Here is a 20000-nt window from a genome sequence, read left to right on the forward strand (position 1 = left end):
GAAATATTTTTTAAAAATATGCTTCAGTCTGATTCAGACTCCATTAGTGCTTTCTCTGGAGATGGATAGCATTTTTCATCATAACTCTTTAGAACTGTCTTAAATCATAATATTGCTAAGAATAGCTAAGTCACTCACAGTGGATCATTATACAATATTACTATTATTGTGGTCTGTGTTCTTCTGGATCTACTCAATTCATTCTGCATCACTTCTAAGTCTTTCCAAGTTTTTCTGAAATCATGTCAGTAATTTCTTACATATATCGTAACTTGTTCAGCCATTCCCTAATTGATGAACATCTCTTCTATTTCAAATTCTTAGCCACCATGAAAAGCTGCTATAAATATTTTTATACAAATAGATTCTTTTCCTTTTTTTTGTTTTAATCTCTGATATACAGAGCTTGTAGTGGATTGCTTGATCAAACAGTATACAAAGTTTTATAGCCTTTGGACTTAATTTTAAATAGTTCTCCAAAATGTGATTTAAAGTTCCTAATACACCAGCAGTGCATTCATTACTGTCTCAAATTTCCCATATCCTCTCAAATGTCATTTTCTTATATTAGCTATTCTGATAGGTATGGGTTGGTGTTAAGGACTGTAACAGATTAATAACTTAGAGGAGAAAGTTAGTGATTTAGAGCATTTTTTCCCATGTAAACAGTAGGTTGCTTTGATTACCTTGTCTGAAAACTGCTTTTTTTATATCCTTTGACCATTAATCAATTTGGGAATGGCTTGTATTTTTATAAATTTGAGTCAGCACTCTATATATTTGAGAAATGAGACCTTTACCTGAGAAACTAACTGTAAAAATGTTTTCACAGTTATGATTCCTATTTCTCTCCATTCTTTTTTCTTTCTATCCTACTTTCTCCTTTCACCCTATCCCTCTCTGAGAATCTTTTGCTTCTGACTACTACCTCCTCCAAACTGCCATCCTTTCTATCAGCCCTCCCTCCTGCCCTTTTTCTTATCCTTTTTACTTCCTACTTTCTTTTAAGCTATATTAGATTTCTATACTATGTATGTTATTCCCTTTTTGAGCCAATTCTAATGAATGTAAAGTTCAAGTTCACCATTTTCCTCTCCACTGAAAAGTTGTTTTGTGCCTCTTTTATGAGATAATTTACCCCATTCTACTTCTCCCTTTCCCCTTATCCCAGTGAATTCCTATATATCACCCCTTCATTTGCTTTTTAGATATAATCCCATCATCGTTTACACCTGTCTCTATATTCCTAATTGTCCTAATAATAATAAAGTTCTAAAGAGTTGTAAGTATCATCTTGTTGTGTAAGACTATAAACAGTTTAACCTTATTACTTTTCATCAGCAACGATTGAAAGTCCTCTGTTTAATTAAATGTTCATTTTTTCCCCCAAAGGATTATTCAGTTTTGCTGGGAGATGATTCGTGCTTGTAATCCTAGATCCTTTGCTCTCTGGAATATCATATTCCAAGCCCTCTGATCCTTTAATGTAGAAACTACTAAACCTTATGTTAATATTTCAGTTGTTTCTTTTTGACTACTTGCAATATTTTCTCCTTAACCTGGGAATTCTGGAATTTGGCTATAATGTTCCTGTGAGTTTTCATTTAGGATTCCTTTCATAAGGTGACTTTCTTTCAATTTTTCTTTTACACTCTGGGTTCTAAGATAGCGGGGAAATTTTTCCCAATTTTTGAAATTTTGAATCTTTCTTGAAAGATGATGTCAAGGCTTTTTTTTTTTTGGATCATGGCTTTCAAATGCTCCAATAATTCTTTTTTTCCCCCCTGAGGCTGGGGTTAAGTGACTTGCCCAGGGTCACACAGCTAGGAAGTGTTAAGTGTCTGAGATTAGATTTGAACTCCGGTCCTCCTGAATTCAAGGCTGGTGCTCTATCCACTGCGCCACCTAGCTGCCCCTGCTCCACTAATTCTTAAATCATCTCAACTCAAATCTATTTTCCAGGTCAATTATTTTTCCATTGAGATATTCACATTTCTGTCAATCGTTTTTATTCTTTTGATTTTTTTGTTTCTTGATCTCTTATGGAGCCATTAGTTTCCACTTATCTAATCCTAATGTTTAAGGAATTTTCTTGAGTGAGATTTTGTAGCTCTTTTTCCATTTGACGGTTTTAAGTTATTTTTTGTGCCTCTTTTAAGATTTGGCCTATTTTAGTTTTTATGGTGTCTTCAGTATTTTTGCCTCCTTTACCAACTTGTAGAATCTTTTTTAAATGATTTTTCTTGCTTCATTTTCATTTCTTTCCAAATTTTTTTCTCATTTTTTAAAACTTATTTTTAAAATTCTCTTTGAACTCTTTCAAGATTTTTTGGGGGGCATACAACTCATTTTTCTTTGAATTAGCTGTTTTGACTTATCTTCTTCCGAATTTGTGTTTTGATCTTCCCTGTCACCATAATAAATTGCTATGGTCAGGGGTCTTTTTTTTTGTTCTTTGCTCATTTTCCTAGCCTATTTCTTGGTTTTTAACTTAATGTTAAAGTGGAATTCTGCTCCTGGGATGGAGGGGACACTGTCCCAAGCTGCTGTTTTCAGAGCTGGTTCCAAGGAATTATAACAGGTTTCCAATTCTTCCAAGGTGGTATCATTTAAAGAGAGATGTATTTATTCCTCTCCTGGCCTATGCTGTGGTCTGTGAGTGACCATAAGTACTCTTTTCTGGCCTAGAACTGTGACCAGTCCCTGTATCCTTGTGGGCCACAAGCTCTGTTGTACTGGTTCTTCTCACCCTGGCACTGCAATGCTGGACTGCAGTCCAGATCCAAGTATGATAGTGCAAGAATTTGGCACTCAGTACCAGCAGAGGGGCTCCTGTAATGTCCTTCTGAACAGTGGTCCCAAACCCTTTCTCTCTCCTCTCCAGATTCAGTTGTCCCCAAAACCTGTTGCTGGCTTGCCAGAGCTCTGGCATTGCTTGACTGCACTGTAGATCTTTTCTGCCAGTCTCCTACATAGTTGTCTTGAGCTGGAAAATAATTTCACCTTTGACTTTTTGTGAGTTTTTGCTACTCCAGAATTCATTTGGAGGCATTATTTTAAAATAGCTTGGGAGAGAATTTGTGGGTTATTAAAATCTTTAATAGTATTTTATTTTTCCAAATACATATAAAAAAGTTTTCAACATTCACTTTTACAAAACCTAGTAATCCAAAAGTTTTCAACATTCACTTTTACAAAACCTAGTAATCCAAAATTTTCTCCCTCTCTTTGCTCTCTTTGAGAGGAGAGAAAGATTAAACAATCCAATATAGATTAAATATAAGTAAAACATAGGTGTAGTTCTTCTAAACATGTTTAAACATTCATCATGCTACTCAAGAAGAATCAAATCAAAAGGGAAAAAAAAAACATGAGAATGGGAAAAAAACACAAGGAAACAAAACAACAAAAAGTGAAAATACTATGTTGTAATCCACATTCAGTCTCCATAGTTCTCTCTCTGGATGTGGTGGCATTTTCATCACAAGTCTATTGGAATTACCTTGAATCACTTTGTTGTTGAAAAGAGCCAACTCCATCATAATTGGTCATCACATAATCTTGTTGTTAATGTGTACAGTGCTCTCTTGGTTCTGCTTACTTAACTCAGCATCAGTTCATGTTAAGTCTTTTACAGACTTTTTTGAAATCAGTCTGTTCATCATTTCTTATAGTACAATAATATTCCATTACATTCATATACTATAACTTATTTAGCCATTCCCCAACTGATGGACATCTGGTGAATTTCCAGTTCTTTGCCACTATAAAACGGGGCTGCTACAAACATTTTTTGTACATGTGGATCCTTGACGGTCCCTCTTCTGTGATCTCTTTGGGATACAGACCCAGTCGAGACAATCACTATTGGATCAAAGTTTTGTGGCCTTTTGAGCATAGTTTAGAAGAGAATTTGGAAGTTCCTAGTAATTTCTTAACTTTCCTTAATAATTTCATCTATCCAAAATTGGAGTTATAGGAAAGACAACTGACAGTCTTTATCTAATTCTTACCAAAAAGGAAGAAACTTATTTTATTGACATATAAGTGGTAGGAATTGTGGGGGGAAATGATCATTCCTTTTTGTAATTAATAAAAGAGGAAAGCAAAACTGGGTATACATCCTTGATTTGAGAAAGCAGATTTCAAAAGATTTAGAGAGATGATGATTCGAGGATCCCATATAGACTTAAGTTTTCATAGGGGGAGTTAGCCCAGAAAGAAGCAATATTTTATTTTTAATTTAATGAACACCTAAATAACAAAATTTTTATATACTAAATGGAAGAGAGAAAAAGGCCACAAATATCTACTATGTACAGCTTGCTTTTTAAATAAAGACATAAGAAATTCAACATGTTACTTTCAATTTGCTGTTTGTTTCCCCCCGCCCCCCTCAACACTATCAAAGAAACTATTTCTGATGAGCAGAAAAAGAAGAGAGTTGTCTAAAGATCACTATGTAAGTATAGGGAACTGTTAACTAACTTAGATTTTTAAAAAGTTATCTCCAGAATATGGAAAACCAGGGCAGGTAATAGTAAATATAAAAGTGGCATAGTCCTTAACACAATTCCAGAAGAACTGTGATGAAGCATCTATTTTGCTTGACTATTCATATTATTATAAAAATATTCTTTTTCTAGGGGGAGGGGGAGGAGAGGGAGAAAAGAAATCTTCCCCTGTAAACCTTCTCCCCACACTTACCTGTTATTGTAGAGGGCAAAATCATCCTCCCACTTCCTTGGACTACTGCTGAGGAGTGTTCAAGGCTTCATTATTTCTCATTCCTCCTCATTCCAGCTGTGGTCATCACCTTTTCAATTTCCCAGATGCATCCCCTTCTCTCCTGACACTGCCACCGCTCTGGTGCAGTCTCTTATCACTCCACATCTGGACTACTACAGTATTCTTTTGGTGGCTTCATCTCCCTCAAAGCTCCATGCTAAAAGCTCAGGTGCGATCATCTCATTCTCCTACTTGAGAGACTTCAGTGGCTTCCTTTAGCCTCCAAGATGGAATACAGAATGCTCTGTTGAGCCCTCAGGATCCTTCCTACCTGGCCAGACTTCTTGCCCCCTACTTCCTATCTGTGATTCGGTGGTGCCAGCTTTCTCAGTGTTTGTAGCACAAACAAGACATTCCATCTCGTGGCTCTGGGAATTTTCTCTTTCCTCTAGGAATTTATATTCTAGTGTGAAGCATCCATAGTTATATGTGCATATACAAAACATATACAAGGTAGTTTTAGGAGGCAAGACAGTCAGCTGGAACAATCAAGAAACATTTCCTGTAGAAGGGAGTGCTTAAGCTGGGTCATGGAACTAATTGTGGAGTCCAGGAATTCAAAGGTGAATGGGGAGTGCATGCCAGCTATGAGGAATAAGCGGAATAAAAATGAGATGGAGTTTACTGTGTGAGATAGTAGCAAATGGGGCCAATATGGGGAAAGTGATGTGTACAAAGACTAGAGAGGTAGGAAAGGGTCAGGTGATAAGTTATATAATTAGGAGCTGCTGCAGTTGGTGAGCAATCAGTGTTGAAGTCATGTCCACTAGGAAAGTCACTGATAATTTTGTGGAAGATGCATTGGATTGGGGAATACCAAAAAGGAGGAGACTAAATATTGCAGCATTTCTGGCAAGAAGTAATAAAAGCCTAAACAAAGGGAGTGAAGAGAAAGGGCATACATGAGAGATGTAGAGATAGAAACAAGATTTAGCAATGAATTGGATAGATCAGGTGAGTGTGAGAGTGAGGGTTTTCAAGACTGACATCAGAATTTCAATCCTGGGTACTGGAAAGACAAATGTGGCCCTTCATTGCAATTTAGAAATTCAGAAGAGGGGGAGAATTTGAATGAAAACATAATGAGTTCTGTTTTGGATATATTAAATTTGAAATGTTTATAGGGATCCAGTTCTAAATGCCCAATAAACAGTTGAGGATGGGGGACTGGAATTCTGCAGAGAAACTTGGGCTGGATATATAGATCTGAGAGTCATCTTTGGATATAAGGGGACTGATGAGGTTGCCAAGTAAGACAGTTTAGGAAAAAAAAAAAAGAACCTAACATAGACTTGGGGTATACCCACAGTTACTGAACATGATGTGAAGGATGATCTTACACAGGAGTCTGAAGAAAAGCAGACAGGGCGGAAAGCTAGGAGCCAGCCTGGCCATGAAACACTAAGATGAACAAAAGGTTTTAAATTATATCAGGGAAAATTTTGATAAAGGAAGTGATACTGAGTTATATTGGAAATAATAGCTGTGGCGAGGCAAAGGCAAAACTATTCAGTTTGTTTTGCTAAACAAATTCATAATAAAAATATTGGGTTCTTACTCTCTTCACAATTGTCTTTAACAATATCTATTACAAGTTAATTAAGGCAAATTCCCTTCAACTTCTTTTTAACATATTCTTAGTCTATATCAGGCTATTAGATATGTTTTAGGAAACCTGAATTTCTTATAAAATATTGTATAATTTTAATTACAAAATTTAGAACTAGATTGAATTTATTTTGACCTATTTAGTAATAATCCACATGGTTCATCATCAGAAACTGATAGTATTTTATTATTGAAAAATAACACTAAAGGAGATGAATTACTATTTGCCTTGCTGTATACCCTAAAGAGCTTACCATCTGCTTTGCAACTGAAATTTCATGTTTTGTCTCTCTCTACTAGCATATGAGTTCTTTGTTATAATTTTTTTTTAGCAGTGATTAGCATTATGCTTTGTACATAGTAAGCATGCTAAATAAGTGCTTTTTTTATTCATTTCATTAGTACAGATCAATGTAAATTTAAGATATATTATATGTCTAATTTTATTAGAGAGAAAATATTTTCTTTTTTTGGGTATAACTCCAAGTGTTATGGTAAGAGTTCAATATCACATGTTGTTTTGAATAATATTACTTTCAAATGGTGGGCAGTATACTTTTTCTTCTTAAGATTAATGTATTTTATTTGTTAGCTATAAAGTACATTAAAACTTTCATTTTTTAAATTTATATGCATAATGTATGTAAATGATTACTTTTTTTTTTAAAGTAAGAAAGAATGTAGTTAAAGACATCACTCAAGAGCTGATTGAGTCCAGTGATACACAGTCTTCAAGGGAAGAGTTTCTTTCAGATACAGAAAAAATGGAATGTATGAATAATAGAGAAAAGAAACTTACTGTCATGTTAACACCTATGAATTCTAGAAAAATATTGGAGCAAAAATGTAGAGAGCATAATTTGTCCGTCACCACCATAAAAAGAATCTCAGAGCTTGCTTTGCCAAAGCATAAAGTAAAAAATGATGGCAATAAATCTGACTTGAAGAAAAATAAAAACAACAGATTGTTAAGGTCTTTAGAAAAAACATTTGGAAGTGGCTTAACATACAAAAGTGAGAATGAGGAAGATACTGGAATATATGCTTCAGTCACCATTAACCAAAAAATCAAAGTGCCAACACCTCCAAAGGAGCAAAGTTCTACTTCTGACTTTGAGAGAAAGATAAAAAGATCATTAAGATTAAAGAGAATTGATCCTCCTGGAAGTAGTTCATCTCACAAAATTCAAGCCAAGGGGACAGAGATCTCTAGTCAAGAAAGTGAAACAGAAGAGGAATCCAAAAAGAAGGCTCAAGTTGGAATGAAAACAAGGCAGAAAGATACCAAGGAAACTATAGTTGACCAGTCAAAATGCAAAAGGAAAGATAGTAGGAAAAGCCCAGTGATAATAGAACATGAAAGTGAAGAGAGTGATAAAGATGTTCATTCCAAGATGAAGAAATCTTCCAACAAAACTATTCAGAAGATTGGTAACAGAAGAAAGCTTTCATCAGCAGAGGTAATGGGATCTAGAAAAACAAAGAAGCAGCCTTTGGAATGTTTTCCAGATTTAATTAAAGAGGATAACAGCACTGAGAAGGAGTTACAGAAATTTCAAGGGTAAGTAGTTTGATTTCATACTTTTTTTATTTCTCTAAATTTTTGTTGAATCTTTTCCCTAAAATGTTGGTACTTTAAATTAAAAAACAATAGAGTGAAAGAAAGCATCATAGTGAGATTCATCTATAGTACATTGAAATCTGGAGCTAACTTTTCAAGAGTAATAGATATATTTATTTAGGATACTGGGTTTGTTCTAGGCAGAAAAAGATAAACTTTAGGACTACAAAAGGTGCTTAATGAGTTGGTTAATAATTGGATCTGTTAGGAAAATCTTAAAATATTCAATAGAAAAGAAAGTATAATAAATATTTCTATGGATTATTGTAAGGAATCATGACTATTTAATTTTCTTTTATTGCTAAGGAAAACAAAAAGAATTAAGTGGAATGTTGTTAAGAGGTTGTAATAGTTTTCTTGAGGCAGGGAGAGAGCCAGCTATTTATTTAATTTAGAAATAGGTAAATAGGATTTAGAAAACTGACACAATTCTTGAAGTTTTGATAATTCTCATTCATCTTCACTTATTTGAATTTTAGCTACTTTAACTAAACTTAATGATTTAAAAACTTTTATATGGTTTTGTACTTCCATAGGGCATTGTCATCTGTGCCAAAACAAAAACATGGTTTCTGGTTGAATGTAGCCACAGCTATGGGTCCTCGGACTGCAGAGGAATCCCAGAAGAAACTTTTGGAAGAGCAACAAGGAAGAGGTTCTCAGAAACGTGCCATGAAGAAAATACCTAGCCCCAAAGTTTCAAATGGTAACCTTACAGTGTAACAGTAGAATTTACATGGGTTCAAAAGGGCAGATCACATAGGGTAATCTTTATCTAGCTATGAATTTGCATTGTTGGAAAATATAAGTGTCTAAATGCATATTTTTCTTGTTTTGATACTTAACTCTTGTTTTTGTTTTTTTTGTTTGTTTTTGTTTTTTTTTATTCCCAATTAAAGCTAAAGCATTTTCTGGAAATCTTTCACTTTTGGTAACTGGTAGGGACTTTTGAGAGCAGCTAATATATGCATGTTGCTTTTTAAAGCCTAGCTTAGTTTTGTGTTTTCTCTATAGGACTCTGCTTATTAGCATCAGTCCCCAGTTGTATAAACTAATCCAGGAAGATGGTGGTTCACAAATCATCTGAAGGTCTGGCTTATTGTTTAATGTGGCTATAGGCATTCTGGGATCACTAGAGTTTAGCCATAGTTTCCCCCCTGATAAAAAAAAAATCATCCCTCCCTAGGAATGCTTTCAAGAAGTTAAGAATTACTTGCATGTCTAAAGAGATACATTATGTATAAAAATAGACTAGATTGTCAGTTCCTTAAGGTATCAGGAACTGTCCTCTTTTTGTACTCCTTGCCTTTAGCACCCAGAGTAGGCACTCTATTTTTTTTTACTGATTGGGTATGATGATAATCAAACTTTACTTCATGGCTTTACCATAATTTAATGTTTTATACTACAGTGAAATCAGTAGTTTAGCCAGCTACTTAGTGGTTTTCTGGGGATAATTAGTTGTCAACTTAATACATCTGAACCCTATTGAGCTTTGTTCCCTTTCTGTGATGATAATAACAATCAATGGTAATTACCTAGTGTTTTATAGTTTATAAAGAACTTTACATCATTCTTGCTGATATCTACTCCTTTACTGAAGTCCTACACAGTCCTGCTTTTCTGCCTTTTAACTCCCCAATTGCAGGCCCATAAAATTAGTAGAATACCAATTATAGACAGAATAAATTTATTTAAGGAAGCAGCAAGTCATCAGAAATTGAATTTACTCTGTATGCAAATTTTAGATTTTATTAAAGTTACTAACTTTATAGACTAAATAATATAAGTGATCACATTCTTACCAAAATTTTTGCATGAATCTAAGGCCCAGGAGTTGATACTGATACAAACCAGCCTGTAAGGATAACTGCTAGAGTGGGAACTTTAAAAAGAAAACAGCAAATGAGAGATTTCCTAGAACAACTGCCTAAGGATGATCATGATGATATGTTCAGTGGATCACCTTTGCATAATCAAAGAATACAGGTAATTATTTTAAACAGGAAAGATGGCGTTCTAAATGACTAATTTAAACTTTGATTTTTGTATACGTAATTAATAATTTGGGACTATTTAGACAAGGGCAGAGGTTGACAAATAGCTCTTGCAGGACCAGCTAGCTAAAAGTAGTTTTTATACATTTAAATCCAACAAAACTTAGCTTTTAAATGTAAAAACTCATTCTTAACTCTCAAGCTGAATAAAAAGTTATTCAGATTTGACCTGCAGTTTGCCAACCACTGCCAACCACAGATAAGCAACAGACATAGTTAAAACAGATTACTGAAGACCAAGTCTACCATGGCTTGTTAGAATGCATGTATTTGGAAATTGGAGGTAAAGACAAGTACTAATGTTACTACCATCTATGCATTATAAATCTCTATATGCACGTGTGAGAGTGCGCTCTCTCTCTCTCCCCTCTCTCTTTTCTTTCTCCCCTCCCTCTCCTCTCTCTCTCCCCTCTCTCTCCTCTCTCCCCTCTCTCTCTCCTCTCTCCCCTCTCCCCTCTCTCTTTCTCTCTCTCTCTTCTCTTTCTCTCTCTTCTCTCCCCTCTCTCTCTCTCTTCTCTTTCTCTCTCTCTCTCTCTCTCTCTTCTCTCCCCCCCCCCCCATCTTGGGCTTTTCCTGACATATGCTTTGACTTCTCAAGAGGAAATAATTCTAAAGACAGAAGATAATGAAATAAAAACTGACTTTGAGCTTGATGATTTCCTCTGTGGGAGGGGGGGAGAGGAAGAGGAAGGAAAAGGAAATTTTCAGGCATGAAGAGAAAAGGAGAACTCCTTTTCTCCTACTACATTTTGACCTAAAGATGACTCCTTTTAACCCCAAACAAATTCCTAAAGCAAGAATCCTCAACTTTACATGTATCTAACTCAAGAGAAATTTATGCATTTTTCTGAACAAATTGCAGGTTGGAAAAGTTAACCTAAATAATTTATTGCTTAATAATAATTTTTCTCAATGGCAATTTTCCTTGAGCACTTTTTAACCAGAATGTAATATATCCCTTTTACTAGAAAACACAGTGTTTCAGGGAGCATATATATTTATACACACTGGAATTACATGCTAGAGATAAGACACTTGATTGTGGGCCAGTATATATACTTTCAGATTCATTTCAGGAGTTGGTTAGTTTTACAGAACAGTTTTCTATCTCATCTCTTTTAATTCCCCCATAACTATTTGTGCTATATCTCGTCTGCCCTTCACTTAATCTCTTCTCTCTTCCAATCTTACTATTCCACCAGAATTACAATCTCTTAATTGCCAAATCCAATGGCCTTTTTTCAATCCTCATTTTCCTTGACCTCTCTGCAGCTTTTAGCACTGTTGATCACTCCTCCTCAGTACTCTCTTCTCTAGGTTTTTAGGACACAACTCTCTCTTCCTGATTCTCCTCTTGCCTATTCCTTCTTCATCTTAATTGCTTTTGTCATGCATATCATGCCCTCTAATCATAGGCATCCTTCATCCCAGGATTCTGTCTTGGACCCGCTTCTCTTCTCCCTTTGTACTATATTCCTTGGAGATTGTATCAGCTCCCATAGACTTAATTACCATCTTTATGCTGATGATTCTCAAATCTACTTGTGCTGCTCTGAGTCTCTCAGCTATCTCCAGTCTTTCATCTCCAATTGTTTTTAAGACATCTGGAACTGGATGTTCAGGAGACATCTTAAAACTGAACATGTCCAAAACAACTCATGATCTTTCCTCCTCTCTTCCTCTCACTTTCCCCAACTTCTCTATTACTGTTGAGAGCAACATTTTACTCCTAGTCCTTCAAGCTCATGACACAGGAGTCATGCTTTAATGCTAGTTAGTCTGTTTGCCTCAAGTCTACCCTAGTCAGCCACCAAAGGGGAAACCTAAAGTGCAGATCAGATCATGTCATCCATCCCCTTACCCCTCTGCAGTCAATAAACTTCAGTGGCTCCCTAGATCAAATACAGAAATGCTCTATTTGGCATTCAGAGTCCTTCATGATCTAGGCCCTCCTATTTTTCCAAACTTCTTATACCTTATATCCTGCCATGTACTCTTCAATCCACTGATACTGGCCTCCTGGCTGTTATGAGTAAAAGATTCCATCTCTCATCTCTGGGTATTGTCTCTGGCTACTGCCCCACACACCTAGAAGGCTCGTCCTCAACTTTATAACTTCAGCATATTAGTCCCTTGCCTCCCTCTCTAGAGGTGAGCAGTGTTTGATCAGAGGCCTCAGATCTTCTAAAGTTGTTTGAGACCATCCTTCCACTCTCTCTTTGTTTTCACTATATGACCATGCCACAATATTTTCTAGTCATGTACTTATCATTAGTTTCTTATAAATATACTGAAATAATAAGAAAGGGATATATGAGTGAGCCATTATCATTTTCTTTTCTAGTTACCAAATTTCGAAGTCAGTCAGGATGATGATTTCCCACATATGGACAAAGATCCAACAACTCCATCTTCAGTTATTTATCCCTTGGCAAAAACCCCCCAGTGTCAACATGTCAGTCCTGGCATGCTGGAATCTGTAAACAGGTAATATCTGTTTTTTCCCATATTTGGGAATAACATGTCTTTAAAAACTATCAAAGAAAAATAATAGAATAAGACTTTTGTATTCCATAAACAATTTAAGTAAATTATATAGAGAACATAGGTCAATTGATAAGACAAAGGTCAAATAAGATTTTTTCTCCCACATTTGACCTAATTATCAGAGTATTCTTTTTGTTGTAATATTGATGTTTCTTTGATCAATTTTCCTTTCCTGGGTACTTATGTTATTTAATTGTGTTTTCTCATCATGGTGGAAAGTAAATGTTTTAAAATGTTAAGACCTGTAGTCATCAGAGTTGTTGTCTTCCTTAAAAGATTCTTGTTTTTCAATGTACCTTATGAAACCATATCCAAAATTGAACTCAATATTCTAGATATTGACTGACCAGTGCAAAGCACAATGGCACTTTTGCAGTCCTTGTTCTAGATGTTATGTTTTTATTAATAATTTTTTTGTAACCATGGCAATTCATTGAGTTTGTAAGCTATTATAGACTCTACCACCTGGTATAGTATTTGCCTCATCAAATATGTTACAGAGAGAGAGAGAGAGAGAGAGAGAGAGAGAGAGAGAGAGAGAGAGAGACAGACAGACAGACACTTGATAAAGGCTTATTGATTGATTAAATTTGAGAGTTCAAAAGATGTTGTCATTTCCTAAAAGTTGCTTTTGCAAGTCTATGTGAAAATAGGTGCTTTTAAGAATCTGAGTTAAATATTTGGTTTATGGGATAAAAAATACTTTGCTTTTATAAAAATTGGGAGAAAAGTTGACTCTGTAGCTGAAAACATTTAAAATTCATGTGGATTTAATAACTGCTTTGTATCTAATAAAACCTCATGAGTTATCTTTATTCATTTTGAAATGCCTTTTTTTTTTTTTTTTTTTGGTAGGAAAGATTGTGATAAATATGTGTTCCAGATGCAAAAGGATAATAAAACTCATGGAGGTATTGTGTGGGCCAATGTCAAGAAGAAACTGGTAACATTTAGTATTATTATTATTAATCTTCTAATTTTATTCATTCATTATGTTATGTGCTATGGGATTCAGAGAGCCTAGCTTTCTTTTTTTTTTTTTTTTTTTTTAATTTAGAATTTTTTTTCCCACAGTATATATGCATGAGTAATTTTTTTTTTTATAATATTATCTATCCCTTGTATTCATTTTTCCAAATTATCCCCCCCCTCCCTTCACTCCCTCCCCCCAATGACAGGCAATCCCATACATTTTACATATGTTACAATATAACCCAGATACAATATTATGTGTGTAAATACCATTTTCTTGTTGCATGTTAAATATTAGATTCCGAAGGTATAAGTAACCTGGGTAGATAAGACAGTAGGAGCCTAGCTTTCTTGTAACTATGAGTCACACTTATGGCATAGGTGGTTTTGAAATCAATTCGAGATTAGTTGAGCTTCTTTAGTATGTAAAAAAAAAAAAAAGAAGAAGAAGAAGCCCATAATCAATACCTTAAGAAGCAAATAAAACTCATATTTTTCTAAAAAAATCTTTTTTACTTTTTTCCTGTGAAAAATGAAATATTTTGGTTTTTTTATAAGAAAAAGAGAACATGAATTCTGTTCATTTAAGCTGAAAATCATTGTGATACGTGGTAGGGAAAACACTAAAATAGAAGTTAGGTAAGCCTGGGTCTTAGTTCTGGCTTTATACCATTAACTCACATTGTGACCTGCAATCTGCCACCAACTTTGCAAATTACTTTCTGGCCTTTTGCTTTCTCATATAAAATGAAAGGGTTGGCCTCATTGATCTCAAAATGCTTTTCAGACTCTAAAATAATTGTGATTCCAGAACTACACTGACCACTTTTAGACTTTGTTTTACCTAAAATGCCTTACAATTAATTATTGAAAGTCTAATAAATCTTGATGCCTTCGATTTTGTTTTCCATCTTTTGCAAATACCGTTTGGTGTTGACAAAGATTTTGATAAACCTCAAAATTGGAAGAGCTTATTTACCAGCAGCTTTTTACTTTGACATATTGGCCCTTGATTTAAGATTACTTTTTTTATTCAAACCATCATTAAAATAATAACTTCAATGTATTCTGATGGAAGTGGATATCTTCAACATAAAGAAGATCCAACTCACTTCCAGCTGATCAATGATGGACAGAAACAACTACACCCAGAGAAGGAACACTGGGAAGTGAACGTAAATTGTTAGCACTACTGTCTATCTACCCAGGTTACTTATACCTTCGGAATCTAATACTTAACGTGCAACAAGAAAATGGTATTTACACACATATATTGTATCTAGGTTATACTGTAACACATGTAAAATGTATGAGATTGCCTGTCATCTAGGGGAGAAGAGGGAATAGAGGGAGGGAGGGGAAAATCTGGAAAAATGAATACAAGGGATAATGTTATAAAAAATACTCATGCATATATACTGTCAAATAAATGTATAATTATAAAATTAATAAAATTAAAATAATAATAATAATAATTTCTTCATAAGTTCCTATTGAATAAAGTTAATGATTCCAATACACTAAATTGAAGCTGAATTAACTCTTCTAAAGCTTCAGTTAATTTAATGGATTTAAACAGTTTATATATTCAGAAAACTACTATAAGTTTATGAATGCCAGTATAATTAACCTTATATTTATATTTGTTTATCACAGTAAATTTAGCAGAATATACTAATTTAATAATCAGATTAAAAACCAATTGCTAACAGAGGAAACTATTAAAAATTAAATAAAAAATAAAATAGGCTGCCTCAGAAGATAGTAAACCATTCATTAATGGTCTTTGTGCAAAAAACTTGGTTGAGTATGTGTTAAGAATACATTCTTATTTGGGTAAAATTTGGGTTAGATGGCCTTTCCATCTAGAGTCCTTTCTGGAGTCCTTTCCAATGAAGGTTTTGTGATTCTTTTTAGGTTGGATCTGATTTTACAACTCCAACATCTAGAAGAAGAACTCAGTGTAACAAAGGTTAGTAATATTTCATATAGTGTTGTATGAAATAAGTACTAAATTAGAATAAGTTCAAGCTGATAAGGAAAGTTAAAAATACTATTATGATTTTTGGTTTTTCACAAATATTGGGAGAAAATGAGGACAAAAAAAAGTTTATGGCTAGTGGAATGAATAATGATAATGGATGAAAGCCACTTAACTTTTACTTTGCTTCTGTTTTCTTTGCCAAGGAAAATTATCTTTAGAATGAAAAGGACAGAAGAAAAATAAATAGGAATTAATATTTAAAATAAGTAGGGACATAGTAAGAGAATTATCTAGCCTATCCTTAATGACTGGAAGTCTTCAAGCCCAGGTGAATTACATCTCAAGATATTGAAAAAACTTGAAAATGTGACTCTTGAACTTGTTAAGTGAACTTTTGAAAGTTTATGGAGAAACAAATGTTCTTTGAAAAGAACAAAAATCGTAGTTTTCAAAAAGAAGGAAATAGAGGCTACAGACTGAGAAATTGACTTATCCAACTCAATAAGTTTGGCTTGGATTCCTGACAAAATTATAGACTGCATTGTGTATGTCTAGGAAGTGATGATCACCAAGAGCTTGCTTCACTTAACCTTACTGGGTTTGGTTTTTTTTGTTTGGTTGGTTTTTTGTGGGTTTTTTGGGTTTTTTTGTTTTTTTGATAGTTATTACTAATCTCTGGGCTACTGAGGAAATCTTGTAGTTTTACCTATATTTCTGCAAAACATCTGACAGTCTTTTATACTGTTATTCTTATAGAAAAGGTGATGAGAGAAATGTGGACTAAGTGGTAAAATACTCTTAGGTGGATTGGGAGTTGTTTGAATGGCCACAAGTGAAAATCCTCTCAAGGATTGAAATTTATCCCTGTACTAATTAACGTTTCAATTGAAGGTATAGAAAGCTTTCTTATTAAATTTGCAACTAACACAAAGCTAAGATGGTTAGTTAACATTTTGACTGACCAGCATTAGGTTCCAAAAAGATCTTGACAGGATAGAACTTTGGGATCAAATCTAGATTTCTTTAAAAGTGGAATGGGCTTAATCAAGACACAGGAAGTCTTTTGGGTAAAGGTTGGATGGCCTTTTAATAGATATGTAGTAGAGGGGTTTTTGTTCAGCAATGGAATGAGCTAAATGAGATTCTTCTAATCCTGAGAGCCTTTGAATCTGTGATCTATATATTTTTACTGTATATAGCACAGCTCTGTAGTACAAACCTTTATTTGGATTAACCATAATTTGATGCTCTCAGTTTGACAGATTTTATCATTCTATTTCTTAAAAATCTTTTATTGCCATATTTATTTAAATTACTTTTCATTTATAAAATGTATTCATCCTTTTTTCTTAAAATTTCTGATTACAGAAATTAAACCTGATATTGGAAAACTCTTCAGTCATACTACAAAACTGAATTTTGATGAAGAAGAACAAGATGATTATTTCTCTAACTCTGACCCTGGGGAGTAAAGTCAGAACACACAAATTCCAGAGTTTATTTAACACCATAACACACACTTGTATATAAAGTACAGTGCATTTGTATTCATTTGAAATGCCAATATTTTCTCTGTGAGATTGTTTTATATAAATGTTAATTTTTTACTTTTTTCTGTTTAGTGTACAAATTAAGCATTTTTTTCTACTTTCTTTGCAAATATTCAGAAGACATGAAAATCTTACTAAAAAATGTAAAGAAGCTTTTTTCTTTGTAAATACTTTTTATAAGTGATTGTTTTTATCTGATGTTTTATATATATAAATATATATATGTGCTTATATGTATATATAGTTGACAACTCTTTTTTGTTTACTCTATGAATGTTTCAAATATATATTAGGAAAAATCTGTATCCATAGGCCCTGAGAAATTCTGACCAAATGCGGTAGTGACTTTTTTTTTGGTTAATTTCATAGAAACCTTGTAATAGCATACATGTCCATGTGTGTATGTATAAGTTTCACAGAATGTTGGGTCTAGTTTCTACTAACATTGGAAGTTCTACTTGCTTTTGTCTTTCTGGGGTATAATTTTCTTTTGCCTTCAGTTCATTTAATTTTTCCAATTTTATACAGAATATGAGGATTCCATACAATCCAAAATAAATTTACTATAGTTACTAGTTTGATGCTTGGACTCAAAGATACTAGCTTTTCTTGTACTTTTAACACTTTTATATTTGAGTGTGTCCCAACAATAGATAACTAGATAAGATCATAAAAAATAATAACTCCCAAGGTTTTAACCTAATTTATATTTAATTAGAATATTATCTATTATGTTCCAGGTTTAAGTCTGGGCTATAGTGTTCTACATGAACTCATTTCAGATTTCAGTGTTTTTCCTTCTACTAATAATTTCAGACTAGCTTTTTTTAAACAAGAATTTTTCCATTTATTTTGTCGTTTTAGAAACTGGCATAGAGATCATCACTTGAAGTTACAACCCATATTCAACCACCTCAAGTGCACAACCAACTTAGTGTTCTACAAATAAAGCTCTAAGGTTTTTGTATTTGTTGGTGTTATTTTGACCTGGCCTGATATCGGATGGAAGCAGGCTCGATAAGTTTAGATTTGAAGTGGGAAGTGTGTAATGTTCCAAGAGTTCCCTTTCTTAGCAGTTTCAAACCAATGGAAAAATCTCCCTTGATTTTAGTAGAAAAAACAAAAAACTTTTCCCCTCAAGAGTTCCTCTTCTCCATCATCTTCAAGAAAAGGCTTTAATAAGTAGCAAGGTTGTAGGATTTATAGAAGCTCCAGAAGAGAAAGGGTAAAATAGACATGTGATAACTATTCTGTAATATTATCATTCCTTAAAATAGGATGATGGAATTATCTACAAATTAAGACACTGAATGAAATTTGGACATAACATGAAGCAAAAACAAAAGGACTATGTGGCATGCAAATTTTATAGAAACCATTAAAGGGAGCTTCCAGAGAAAACATTAAAGGGAGCTTCCAGATAATTGATCAGACTTCATAAGACACTTGGAAGTTTAAGACCACACAACCAAATTAGTGGAAGGTTTGGAACCCAGGTCTTGCCTTTGTTAATCCAGGTCTGTTTTCAATATGCCATGCTGTCTCCCAAAATTGACCAGGATTTGTAAAATATTTTTGATGCCGAATTAATGTTACGTTATGATCTGAAGGAATAATTTGAAAGAAGAAATTGACCAAATTCTTTACATTTAATAACGTTTGTTTTTTGGGGGGGAGGGGGGCAATTGGAATTATGATTTTGTCCAATTAACAACAAAATTTCTAAAACTGATTTTGTAGTAATTTAGTCACCATCCCTTCAAAGATCAATCCTTGCATAGAATTTACCTAGCCTAATGAGCTTTTATAGCAAGCTAGCAGAGGTTTCCAGACATTAAAGGAATGCACTGTTACCAGGCCATGTAGCTAGACCAACCCAATACAGACACATTGATATCACAGTGAAGATTAGTCAATAAAATTACAAGTTGCAACTCACGGTATACTATTGCTCCCAAATGTATGTTCTAAAACCCTGCTCCAAGACCAAATTAAACAGGAAAATATGTTTGGAGATCCTTGGGATAACTAAAGCCTCTTAAATGAATACAAGTGGCTCAAAATTATACCAAATTTTAAAATACTTTGTTTTCCAACCAATGACCTAAAGTTCTCATGTATAAGAATATGTAGCATATTGTTTACTCTCCCTCCCCCCGCCAGTTCCTTAACAAATCTGAATTTCCCCTTATTTGCATGATCTACAAATATTTTAATAAAATTATCTATTATTTCATTAATCCTTTTCCTCTGGTTAAAAAATGTGAACTATCTTAACAAAATCTTTGGTGAATAATTTTGGCATTTGCATAGTATGCAGAGTGCATGGCAGAGAGAGACATGGCCACAAAGCCGGGAACATCTGTATCCAAGTCCCTCTAGAGAAATGTATTGGCTATGTGACCGTGAGGAAGCCAACCTTTCAGTGGTGTAGGCAGTTATACCTCTGCAGAGGTGGATGATTGCATTGGTGAATTTCCTCACCAGAGGCTTCCCTACACCAGTGTAATCACAGCTCCATTCCTTAAGCTTGTTTTGATCTTCTGTTATGCTATGGCTGTTAATGAAATGAAGAGATATGGACCATATGAAAATAGTTACATGAACCTTGGAATGAATGTATTGGGCTCAGAAGAATCATTTTTAATGAGTCGTGTCCACATGAACTGTGGTCTTTAATGCAAGGCCCTGGGAATCCCTCTACCCTTGGACTTTTGCTGTTGAAGGAATAGGAATGTTTACCAGATTTGCTAATGACAACGCTGGAAAGAGTAGCTAACTTTGGATGATGTGATCCAAAAATATGTCAACCGGCCAAGTCAAATAAATTAACATATTTGTGTTTAAAAAAAAAAAAATTGTTCACAAGTACA

General features: G+C 34.1%; 1 protein-coding gene across 8 annotated transcripts in view; it reads left to right on the plus strand.

Annotated features, from left to right (window-relative positions):
• MIS18BP1 (MIS18 binding protein 1) overlaps positions 1-18089 on the plus strand; it is a 60827-nt gene extending 42738 nt beyond the window's left edge. For 5 of the 8 annotated variants that reach the window (XM_074287630.1, XM_074287634.1, XM_074287632.1 and 2 more), the window contains exons 11-17: positions 7066-7957; positions 8554-8723; positions 9846-10006; positions 12419-12561; positions 13477-13564; positions 15511-15565; positions 16946-18089. In XM_074287630.1, the coding sequence (XP_074143731.1) occupies positions 7066-7957; positions 8554-8723; positions 9846-10006; positions 12419-12561; positions 13477-13564; positions 15511-15565; positions 16946-17049 (1613 nt within the window). In that variant the 3' untranslated portion in view covers positions 17050-18089. Of the gene's footprint in view, positions 1-7065; positions 7958-8553; positions 8724-9845; positions 10007-12418; positions 12562-13476; positions 13565-15510; positions 15566-16945 lie in introns of those variants that run through there. The other 3 variants (XR_012486061.1, XM_074287635.1, XM_074287636.1) reach the window with 3 other exon arrangements.
• Positions 18090-20000: the final 1911 nt, after the last annotated feature.

Source organism: Sminthopsis crassicaudata, chromosome 2, assembly GCF_048593235.1.
Source record: "Sminthopsis crassicaudata isolate SCR6 chromosome 2, ASM4859323v1, whole genome shotgun sequence".
Taxonomy (NCBI): Eukaryota; Metazoa; Chordata; class Mammalia; order Dasyuromorphia; family Dasyuridae; genus Sminthopsis; species Sminthopsis crassicaudata.